Source organism: Elaeis guineensis, chromosome 10, assembly GCF_000442705.2.
Source record: "Elaeis guineensis isolate ETL-2024a chromosome 10, EG11, whole genome shotgun sequence".
Taxonomy (NCBI): Eukaryota; Viridiplantae; Streptophyta; class Magnoliopsida; order Arecales; family Arecaceae; genus Elaeis; species Elaeis guineensis.
In genome coordinates, this window is record NC_026002.2 from 37,073,767 (window position 1) to 37,086,199 (window position 12,433).

Sequence of the window (12,433 nt, forward strand, 5' to 3'; positions counted from 1 at the left end):
GGCTGTAGGAATTTCTGTTTGGTTTCTTTATATTTCCTTTTATGTTATCCTTCACGTGATTTCACGTTATATGAGTGAATGACAGGGAATTATATAACAACGTCTGATTATTATTCTATGATAAATTCAGCCATTTTATTAAAAAAATAATAATTGTTGTATGGCATTTCAATCCACTGACGTAAAACAATATATATTTTCTTAAATTTAAAATCTTTGCCTGAACTGTGATTTGAGTAATTCATGCTTGTCATTATTTTTCATCACAATGACGCATAACAATAAATACATAACCATTATATAAATTCCAAATAATACTAAATAAAGCTGGACAGAAAAGAGCCGTCGCAACTGTTACAATGATCAATAATAACGATTACAGTAGATTTATTAGGGTATCATCGAAGCCTGATATATTGTGACAAGAACACTTCCCAAGTGATCCTGCGCTAAATTTTTTCAAACATCGTTCTATAAATCGACACCTCCGAGCATCAGAAACAGCGGGCAAATCTTAACGCCAAGCAACGAAGCAAGCAGCCGACGAAGAGAAAAGGAAAAAGAGAGCAGCGAAGATGAAGAGCATTCCCGTTCTGCTGATGGGCTGCGGCGGCGTCGGCCGTCAGCTTCTCGAGCACGTCGTCAACTGCAGAGCTCTCCACTCCCGACAGGCACTCTCTCTCTCTCGTGAGAAAACCCATCGAATCTAGGGTTTTTAATTGGAATCGCTTGTTCTAAAGCCCTGTTAATACATTGGCTTCTCTGGTGTCCCTTTTCTTTATTCTAAAGAAATTTTCTTCTGATTAGGGTGTGGTACTTCGAATGGTGGGGGTCTGCGACAGCCGATCTTTACTCGTGGTTGACGACGTTGCGACGAAGGGAATGAAAGATTCCTTTTTGATGGAAATTTGCCGTGCGAAATCTTCCGGTTCTTCTTTGGCATCCCTGCTTAGCCTTGGTATGCCCCGGTGTAACGATTTTGTAAACCAAAAAAAAAAAAAATGTTGATTTTTATTTATTTATTTTTTGTCATATTAGGCAATCCAATTCATATTTCTTACGGTAGTGGAATTTGCATAGTTTTCAGTCTACTGGCTTTAAGAATCGATGCATATTCGATGACATTATAATGTTTTCAAAGCCGTGACTGATCATAGTTTATTGGTTTTTCTGAGAACATTAGCTAAATAAGTCTCACTGTGCCTTCCCCAGTTCAGGTAAACATCTGACCATTTTGTGGACTTGCATCTTAGGACTGTGAAATTAATCTAATGTTAGCAGCATAACCAATATGATTATCTTACAAATTGCGGAAAAAATGGTCATCTAAGTTACAAGACGTGAGCATGCCTGAGTGTGATTTTTTTGGTCTTATACTGTTTATTCTATAATCTTAGCACATGGATCTGATAGTTGATTATTGGCACCACTATGCATATGATTTGCTTTTGATTATCAAACTAGCAGTGGAAAGTGAAGTTTGCATCTTTTATTGATTTGAGCTGTTCTTGTTTTGGGCTTTGGATACTTTGATTTCAGGTCAGTGCCAAATATTTAAGGACTCAGAAATGATGGATAAGATTATTGATATTGCCGGCCATCTTGGCAGATCCACTGGTTCGTAGCATCTGAGCTTAGGTGTTGCTTTGTATTTTTGGTATGTTCTGGTTGTGGCCAATGTGTGAAACAACTGATCAGGCATTGGCTGATGTTGATAAACTTTATGCATAATGTTAAGGCATATGGAGAAAGTTTAGCATCTGGCATGTTAATCTGTGCCAGTTTTCCATGACTGTTAATATTAGACATATAAACCTTTTGTTTGTTACAATTAGTTCTGTTGTTCGACTCTTCTCACTTTGGGTTCTTTTACTTTCTTGACAGGTCTTGCAGTAGTTGATTGTTCTGCCAGTTCTGAGACTGTCAGTATATTGAAACAAGCTGTTGGTCTTGGTTGTTGTATTGTGTTGGCAAACAAGAAGCCGTTAACTTGTGGAATTGTATGGTCATCTCTGATTTCTTCCACAATTTATCATAAATAATGAACATTGTGTCAATATATTGAACATTAGATCTTGATTATGTCTCTATATCTTCTTTCAATTCAAAGATTCATTGCATGCAATATAACTAACGCAGTTGCATTTACTACAGGAAGCTTATGAAAAGCTAATCTCAAATTTCCGCTGCATTCGATTCGAGTCAACCGTATGTGCTGATTGCTATTTATTTGATTTGGTTTCCTGCCTGATTTAATGATAAGTCCTATTTGTTGTTTTTAGCTAGATCTTTTATCCCTCAGCTTGCTTTTTTGTTAGAGTTTGTTGACGTCTTAATGTGAATGAACAGTGTACAAACTATGCAATAAGCAAAACCATTTTTTCTCCTTATTCAAGCTATTATTTGTGTAACTTAAAGCATTATCATATTTGGTGGACGGTGATATTATCACCTTCTATAGATTCTTAGAAGAACCTTTTTGCTTTATTGGTACCTCTAGTTGCTCCCAAGGTTAGAGTTATAGATGTTCTGCAGCACAATATTGCTGAGAAGACCACCAAAATACTTGCTAGTAACATTTCTCCTCTACACGACATAGGCTTTTCTCTTTTCTAAGATTTTTGGGGGGTCACAAATTGCACCAACCATAGTTCTTCCTCTTGTTTGTCTGTTCTTTTTATTCTTTTTGGATGTTAAATACTCTGAAGGCACTGACTCACCATTCCTCATGTTATAATAACCTTTTGTCATGATGAATGCTTGTTATGTTATTTAGATATTAATATAATTGTGGAATTCGCCTGTTCTATTACTTGTTGTATTTCTTGGTAATTACATACCTTATCTTGGTCAATGTCATGTATCTTATTATGGTCTACATTGCGTTCATGTTGTGTATGTCTCTCTCTACTCTTCTCCCTCCCTTCAGCTTTCCATGTTGAAGTCCATCAAAACTTGTAAATTTCAACATTTTCTGAGGAAATGAATGCATATGTTCATCTTCTTCTTCAAGCCTACCAAATAAATGGATATCATGCTATTTGTCCACGCACTTCCTTTTAACTTTATGAGGTGTTTGCCAGTAACCTTTTTGGGTATGTGATCATTTAGCTTAGTAGTTGTATCGTGTATACAGGATATTACTTGTATAGAGTAAAAATTCTAATGCACAGAACTTTGTAATCTTTTGATTTCTAGGTTGGAGCTGGTCTTCCAGTAATAGCTTCTGTTAACCGTGTGCTTGCTTCAGGGGACCCCATATATCATATCGTTGGGAGTTTGAGTGGTAATTATTTAACATAACTGTATTGATGCATCAAATCCATTCTTTTTATGGTTCTCATATTTTTTCCCCTGCAACTGTTCTAAAGGTACACTAGGGTATGTTATGAGTGAAGTTGAGGCTGGGAAGTTATTCAGCAAAGTTGTTCAAGAAGCTAAAAGTCTTGGATTCACAGAGCCAGGTAGGATTTAAGATTCCTTGTAAATCTTAGTTCTGAGCAGTGAGTACTGTTTCCCATTCATCATAAGGATGTTTAAATCATTTTTAATGTGCTGGGTACTTGCAAAAGTTCTAAATAGGATGATTAAATCATTCGAAAAGAAAGGTATCTACTTCTTGTGTGTGTGTGTGTGTGTGTGTGTGTTTACGTATGTATATATCTGTTTCCCTTCTCCTTTCACCATGTCAAGTACACCTTTCTTGTGCCTGGATCTTTCTTTTCTTAGGAGAAAATGATTTATCTGTGGCACATTTGATGAACTTGTTAATGCTCATCTAAAGAGGGTTGCAGGCAAGATTTTGTAAAGTGGAACTAAGTCATGCACACATTATTTGCGAACTAACCGACATGAAACACTAGGCCACAAAATTACAGCAAGCTAATTTCAAATTTCAAGATTGTGTGCATGCACAGGTACATGTGGGTACATGCACATGCACCTCCTTGAGACATGCAAGGTGGTCAAAATACCTCTCCAAATTTATGAGGTAAAAGAGACTCTGATGTTGTACATATAAAAATAAGAGAAGTCATTTTATGATCTCCCATGATTAAATTTTGTCAAAAAGAAAAAAAAATTCTGGTTTCCCTTTGGCCAACTAAACTGAAATGGAGGGCTGAATTGACATAAACGATAATTTTTTTTCAGCTGGAATGGGGTTAATTATGTTTTCCAACATACATGTATGAAAAGAAACTACTTTATTTTGCTTGAGTTGTTGAAACAAATTTAAATTCTGTGTAATATGGATAATGGCTTAAATGAAGTTTCTACTTGCCATGTAATTTATTTTACGCATTTTTTGACAGCTTAGATATGCACAGCGCACCTAGTTTATCTTTAGTACTTCATAAATTATCATCGATCACTTTGCATTTTGTTCGATAAATTCCATGATAAGGTATAAAGCATCATTATCATGCATTGTTTTAACATAACTTGTTACAAAAATGCCTTTCCTGATCCAATTATGACCGTGTGCATACCTTGTGTACTATATGTATCATGTAGCTTTTGATTTCATGCTTAAATTTCAGCAGTTTATTTAATCGTTTATATTTGCATTTCTGCATTCTTCTTTTATTACTGATTCAGAAATAATGTCTCTAATAATTTACAGTTAGCAGTTATCTTATATGATCAATACAATTTTTGTGAAATCTCTTCCTCATATCATGAGATAATTTATCTAGTAGCTGGCACATTGGACCTTTGAGTGGTTATAACCTGATACATAGTAGCATATATTGTCCATAACATGATCTCAAAATCTTTAGTTGTAATTTATTATTTTCTTTTCACACAAACTTACTTTGATTGTCATGAGTATTATTTTATTGCATCATGAAAACTTTTCGACATAGTCTCTTTACATGATTATTATAATTTTCTGCTAAAAAATTCATACTAGTTTCTTCACAAAGTATTAACATTTTTAATTATTTTATTTGCCAAATCACCATTGTCATTGTACGGTCTTGATTTTTTTTTTTTTTTTTGTGGGAAAACTTCCTCATATAAATGACATCAATTCGAGAAAGCTGAGTTTTTTGGCCTAAATGTGGCATTTGTGCCACCCTTTTGAACCTAGGATACATCCCATCTAACCGTGTTTATTGACTTCTCCTGTATTACTCTTGGACTGCATTATTTCTTAGGGCTACATGACCACTATTCTGTGTTCTGTATAATGTAAAGCCGCATCTCAGCATTCACTAATGTTGCTTTTGCTATATAACTCAACCTTATATTTATCAGTCTATTATTTGAAGATGAATTCTTGCATGCTTCACTTCAATTATCGATATTGTGCTTTATATGTCCTACTTTATGATGTTGTTCCTGGCATTCTATTCTTGTGTTTTTTGATGCATGTACCATGTCCTTATATAATGATTGCCCAATGAGGTCCTCTCAAAATCTTTTTCCCCCCTTTTCCGTGACAATGTAAACATATATCATTCTCTGCTAAGGAACTCTTTAGTTTGTTTTATTTCTGTTGTTTTTTGGTCAAATGAAGCTGAAGCATTTATTAAATTAGCTGAATAATAGAACAAGAGAGAGTGTCCCTCCTTAGTACATCCCCATTTTGTTTTACTTCCTGCTACAAGTATCAAAGCACATGCTATTTTTGGACAGGTGCCTTTTCATGCTATTTTGTGTGTTTTGCTTGATTATGGGCGTAAAATGGATGATGATGTTGTTGACAAAATTACTTTTCATGTTGACAGATCCACGTGATGACCTCAGTGGGATGGATGTGGCCAGAAAGGTCTGAAAATTTGTCTTCTATATATTGCACTAGTTGAGGGTTTCTTGGTTAATTACTCTTCTAGATTTATGTGGATAAAGGGATCATTCCTCTTCTGAGTTATATTGGGACCTGAGTTTGTGTTTCATCTTATCAAGTGAGTCATGCTTGAGCTTGACAAAAAGATCTATGCTTGTTTTTCAGCTTATCTTAATACTTGTTTGTACCTGTCAATCCAACACATCCAAGCCCAACAATTTTTTTTATACTTTTCCATGCTTGAAAGAGCTTAGCTGTACTCGTAGCCAATATAAATGTTGGTTAATTGCAAGAGATTGGGCTCAGTTGATTGCTTATGAATATTTGGAAAATCAGGTCATTTATTTATTCCTCTTCCAAAAGGAATCGGCACCCTCGATGATATTTTTCATGATATGTATGGAAACAGGCTTTGATTCTTGCTCGACTTCTTGGGCGGCGGATTAACTTGAATGACATAAAGGTTCATGTAACACCCTCCTATTTGTTCGTTCAATAGGTATTTTATGAACTTGCAACGTAGGAAAGCTGAGTTTGAGCATTTATTGCAGTTATGGACTGTGCTTTTGCAATCTTGAGGTTGTGGAACTCAGCATACCATAAGCAATTGAAATTACTTGAGTAGAAAGTTGACTGACAAAATAATATTACAAGTAGCCATTATAATATATTAATCTCTTTTTTCTTTGTCATTTATGCTTTTCAGGTTGATAGTTTGTACCCTGATGAATTGGGGCCTAACTCAATGTCCACAGAAGATTTCCTCAGTAGTGGTCTTTCATCAGTGGATAGAGATTTTCAAGAAAAAGTTAGAGCGGCTTCTTTAAAAGGGAAAGTCCTTCGCTATGTTTGTATGATTGAGGGATCAAGGTAGTTTACTTAAAGATGATTTTCAATGAGAAAACAAATGTGCCAAGTTTCATTATATTTCCATGTATCCAAGACTTCTTTAAGACCTATTTTGGGGGGTACTTCATATAATCATAAAGAGATTTGATATTCTCTCCAACTCTTTCGAAGCCTCCATTAGATTTATTTGTTACATAGACTAAAACTAGAAAGTGAAAGTGGGATGCTCCCAAGAAATCTACAACGCACAAGATCCTTAGTAGTGCATGTATATAAAGCTTAATTATGCCTTACCTTGATGGCAATGATGGCTGTGGTGATTGATGGGAGAGCCATGGGTAGGTGGCACTGGAGAAAGTTTGGTTGGAGGATCACTATAATAAGAGGAAAGAAGGTGGTGATAATTGTGGTGGCCTATGGGAGGGGCTGCAGTTTGGGATGTTGGAGAAAAGAGGAGATGGACAAGATCAGGAAAAAATGTTAAACCCCAATAGTGAAGATTTCAATGTGAAGTGTGTTGACCAATGCCTATAGCAAGGTTTTATGTACCAAACCATGACAGGCAGTATGGGGCTTACATAACCAATATATGGTACATATGCTGTGTTGACTCCAACATTGCACCATGTGGCGGTGTGGGGTTGTACCCTACTCTACCAACCTTTGCCGGTAGGGTACCATTGTAGGATCTGGTACCGAGACAAAATATTAGTCTATAGCATGTCATTTCCTCAACCTAGGTAACCTAATAATGAAATTTTATCATTTGAATTTTTATTGTTATGTTGAAACAAGCTTCAGTTTAGACTTTAGATGAGTGATATGGATGTCAAATATTGTTCTCTTGTCTTGATCTTTGTGGGTCATTTTTCCCTTGCAGGTGTGAGGTTGGTCTACAAGAGCTTCCAAAGGATTCTCCATTGGGGAGATTGAGAGGAAGTGACAATGTGGTATGTTGTTTTCCTTTTTATGTTCCTTTCCTTTTTTCTGTCGTTCATGCAATGACACTATTATTTGGTCGATTTTCATTTACCCACACTTCTTGTACAAACATATTTCATGTTCTTTTTCTTAAACATGGATGCAATCAGGTAAATCTTGTAGACATTGCGTAGGACAGTAACACATGGCAACATTGTGGAATGTTGCCAGAATAAAATGTCAAGTCCACATGTTAGTTTCTTTACAAGGTTATATCTCAAAAATCTTTGTAATGGTGTGGGCATGGAACTATGTTCTTATCAGAGCAGATGAGCTCTGTGTGCTGCATATGTGAAAGCTAATTCATTCCTGCTCAACGAATTTATTGGAGATCTACTCAAGGATTTCAATTGCCGCATCTTGAATCAACCTGATTCTTCTTGTTGGTCTTTTCATGTTACGCTTAGGCAGAGTAGGCCATGGGGATGCATGTCAGATTAGACATCATTAAAGCTGGAACCACGCAACAAAAATTTCTTGCGATGCCATTCGTTAATGCCTGAGATGGTTGACCTGTGAACTGCACAAAGTTATATTTGAAAATCAAGATGGTTATACATAAAATCTAGAGTCTAGACAGACATTATATTTTACTGGCTTTTTGTCTGCTTTGTGTAGGAAACTACCATACTAGACATTGAAAAATGTGCAAAGGCTGTAATTTTTTTTTTCCTGAAATGAAACCATGATTGATTTTAGAAGTAACACTAATATTTGAAACTACCAAAAAATTATGTTAACATTGCGAATAATAACTGAAAACTTCCATTATGCCTGGCAGGATCATAGCATCTGGTGTAGTTTGAATATTGAAAGGGCAACTTTGTCAAGACCATTAGTGAAGATTATTTAAGATATCTTTTGGGGCTCATTACCTTTACCTTATTCTTTGTTTTGAGAAAAGTTGGGGCCCAGCACCAAACTCTTAAAATCTCTCAGTGGACCCAGGAAGAAAGTAGTTTTGTTGGGCCTGTTAATTTGTAAATAGAAACTTAGAGATGAGCAACACCCCCCCACCCCAAACCCCAACCCAAAAAAAACAGAAAGAAAGAAAAAGAGAAAATTGACAATAAAGTGGGAATATTGATACGCAGGCAAGTTCATTAATTTTCCATTATTATTATTATTATTTTTTCAGTGTCATACACAGAAATCCTTATTCAACATCTATCAACTTAAAGTTTTTAAGTTGTTAGGCTGTAAACTCTGCCATGCTGAGGTGCGGGGAGGGGGGTGGAAGCTAAAATCCTCTCCGTCAATATTTCCCTTGAGGGCATATCTAGATCTTGGAATAGGAATTGTAAGATTTCTCCTGGTGAGAATTTGTCATTTGGACTGTTTTTGCATTTTAGATGTTTCTCAGTAGTCATGGCTCTCTCCCTCCTTTTTTCCTTTCTTTGGTCTTCCATCATGTTATATCAACAAATCTGTTAGCTTGCTAGACTGTGTGCTAATTTTGTCTTTTGACATTGTAAGCCACAGTTGTGTGCCCATTGATGCTGTGTTCATCTTTGATCATATAGAAGAATTTCCTTTAGACATTGCTGACCAAACACAACGTATATTCGATTTTGCAGGTTGAAATATACAGCAGGTGTTACAAGGACTCGCCTTTGGTGATCCAAGGAGCCGGAGCAGGGAATGACACTACAGCTGCTGGAGTCCTTGCTGATATCATCGATCTTCAGGATCTTTTTCAGTGAAACCTATTATCAAGGAGGGCAATATGATGATGAGTTGGTGCATGGAATCTGACAAAGGCACCGAATAATTTTTGTCGTTCATTTTCTGGGTAGGAACCAAGAGTCTATTTGATATTTCGATTACTGCCTTATTTTCTCTTGTAATCATTTAGCTGAAATTTTCGACAAATATATGGTCTAAATGGTGTTCTGTGATCGATGTTTGCCAAGTCATTCAGTTCACTTAAAATTTGGTAATTTTGGAGAAAACTTTGTTGGTATTAGAAATATTCTGTTGCCAAGGATGGTTTGATCAGCTATAAGAAATGGTAAGCAGCAGCTATGGGCGTCACAATGCACCTCCAGATAAACTGTTGTAGTTGCTTCGCAGCGGCTTTTTATTTTTTATTTTTTATGAGTGATTTTGAGATAATTTTATCTAAATAATATTAATTTAAAAAATTATAAAAATAATATCCTGACTAAAGTATTTACGAAAATACTATTTAAAATAAAGTCGTCCCATCATAGGATGAATTTTTATGCTGATCGAGCAAATTTTATGTCATATGAAAGGCTGAATCAGCAACTAAGAGTAGCTCTTTTATGAGGCGATTCAATAAGTCGTTTTATGATAGAGTGAATATATGAGTTATCTTATCATAGGACAATTCACTTAGCCGCTATATCCCTACGCAGTCTTCTTCTCTTTCTTCGATTGTCTCTCATCGTGATCAAGCTTTTCCTTTCCCTTCTTTCTCCATCTTTAGGGTTCCCTCCACCTGTGAGTCTCCCTCAACTTCTATCTCTCTCTCTCTCTCTCTCTCTCTCTCTCATGCCTCTTCCATCTCTCATCTGCTAGCGGCCTCACTTTGCTTCTCTCCATTGGAGGAAGACAATAGGAAAAATCAATGAAAAAGTGGAAGATTGGAAAAATTTAGAAGGTAAGATCTTTACTCACGTAGATTGATCCATTATTTTTTTCTTTTCGCTTCTTATTCTTTTTATTTCATCCTCTTTTTTGGAGATATGTGGAGAAGGAGAGCACTTGAGGGGGATTGGAGCAGTTTATTAGGTTCTCGTTGGGGTTTTCTCTCAAGACAGTGAGTTGGTCACTCGAGGTTTTGAGAGCTTAATCTTGCTAGACTAGGTTTTGAGAGCTTAGACTTGTTGGACTAGGTTTTTCTTTTATAATAACAATATAATAGAAAGGAAGAGAGAAGAAATTATAATATGAAATGTGATGGAGAATGTATTAGAATATTAGATGAGCATGTATTCTGGAAATCAAAGGCCTATACCTCCTCGAGCCCCTCTTTAGTATGCACAACATTCCCATCTTGTAATTCACCGAACACGGTCATTGTTCTGGGACCGGATTTCAAGTCCTAAGTGGTTTTATAGTTCTGAACTACATAGTGAAAACTATTTTCATAAGCCAATACTTCTAGTTGGATATTTTGTATTATAAGAAAACATGTTTTAGGCTTGAACCAGAGAGATTTTTTCGACGCAGCATACATAAGTATGTTCAATTTATAGAAACTTATTTTTGTCTATAAAGAATTTACAAGTAATGATACAGAAGTCCGATCTGAAGTTTGAAAAATATTTTCGGGCCGAGCTCGAGCTCCAGTCCGATCCAGTTCCAGCCCTAACTATAATAAAATTTTTGGATTGCTGATTTTTAATTAATGATCCTTATTAGAACAGATATTGCATCTTCTAAGTTTTTTTTTGCTCATGCTTTGTTCTACTTCATTTTTTTTTTCTACTCGGTCATTTGTTTTTAAAAATTTTACATTACATAGAACCATAAATTCATCTTTTGATTAATGAACATATTCTACGGTGTCCATACATGTATATATTTTTATACAGATAGAAGAATTATGTACATTGGCCAATTGACTGTTCAGTTTGGACAGTTTGAAAATTATAATTAATTCTATAGATAATTACAGTAATCAAATGGTATGTTGAGGGTTCGAAAAAAATTTCGGACAGTATTTTTTTTTAGCTCTCCTCACACATCTTCAGCCATATGGAGAAAACTAAGAAAAAATATTGTCAAAATTTCTTTCGGTTCCTATTGTGTATCGTTTGATTATTGTAATTAACTTATAGAATTAATACAATTTTTGAATGAGATAAGAACTTCTATACCTATTAGTTTATCATAGGATGGATTTATTATGTAAGTCATTGTAAATGTTAATCACTTCCTTCTGGTAAATAAATGTTCATATGTTCATGCAGTTACTTCTCACAATAATTTTTAATAAAATAGATTCAATTATTATCACTGTTATCTTCCATCGGGATTGGAAGATCTGTCGTGACACTAATGGTACATATTATGATAGTGAAAGGATCCGGATGATCATAGTGGACCTAACGCAATATATCAAGAACTTGTGCAAGTCTGCTATACTATCATCGGATGAAACCCCAATCACTATGGAGTTTTTTCAGTATGTAGATTTTTGATTTATATTGCTGGACAGTATTTGGTTATACCTATTAAAGATAATCAAAACATGAACACTGTCTTGGGCATCCCATCACAGGGGATTTTTCTAACGATTGAGATTTTCATTGAGCCGGCAGTGGTAGGAGTTTCAAGTAGTGGTGAACAGCATGTGAGTGTGTCTCAGGCTGTATGTACCCCACTTGCATAGTCGGAGATGGGGGGATCTCTACCTGATGCACTCCAATGGCTGATGAAGCTGAGTATGAGTATGGAGGCACCCCTATATCTATCGTTGGTGGACTAAAAGTATCTGTAACTGATAGTTCTCAGTACATGGTAAGGACAAAGTCTGCATATCAATATCCATATAACACCACATTTGATGATATGGAGATCGGTTCTAGTTATATGGTAGCTATCATGGAGCATATGGAGCACGAATCTTACGATCCTATATCACTTAATCAGCCACATGCAACATATGCCAGACTTGGATGATTGGGAACCACAATGGTTGATACAATTTTATTTGAAAATGAAGCTGCTGTTAGTTATGATCCTAATCCTATTAAGGATGAAGATGAGGATGACGATGCAGAGTCTGATGGCAGTGATAGTGGAGAGTCTAGTGCAGAAGAGGATGTCCCATCACAT

General features: G+C 35.7%; 1 protein-coding gene across 3 annotated transcripts; it reads left to right on the plus strand.

Annotated features, from left to right (window-relative positions):
* The first annotated feature begins 355 nt into the window (after positions 1–355).
* On the plus strand, positions 356–9,522 carry LOC105052383 (uncharacterized). Of its 3 annotated transcripts, none has more exons than XM_010933173.4 (12): positions 357–687; positions 808–958; positions 1,540–1,617; positions 1,885–2,000; positions 2,155–2,208; positions 3,199–3,286; positions 3,372–3,464; positions 5,736–5,776; positions 6,204–6,257; positions 6,501–6,664; positions 7,524–7,593; positions 9,202–9,522. In XM_010933173.4, the coding sequence occupies exons 2-12, from the start codon at positions 823–825 to the stop codon at positions 9,325–9,327; spliced, it is 1,020 nt and encodes a 339-aa protein (XP_010931475.1). In that variant the 5' UTR covers positions 357–687; positions 808–822; the 3' UTR covers positions 9,328–9,522. The 3 variants fall into 3 exon arrangements, with proteins under 3 accessions (XP_010931474.1, XP_010931475.1, XP_010931472.1); XM_010933170.3 differs by having other exon boundaries at positions 357–671; XM_010933172.3 differs by lacking the exon at positions 1,540–1,617 and having other exon boundaries at positions 356–671.
* Positions 9,523–12,433: the final 2,911 nt, after the last annotated feature.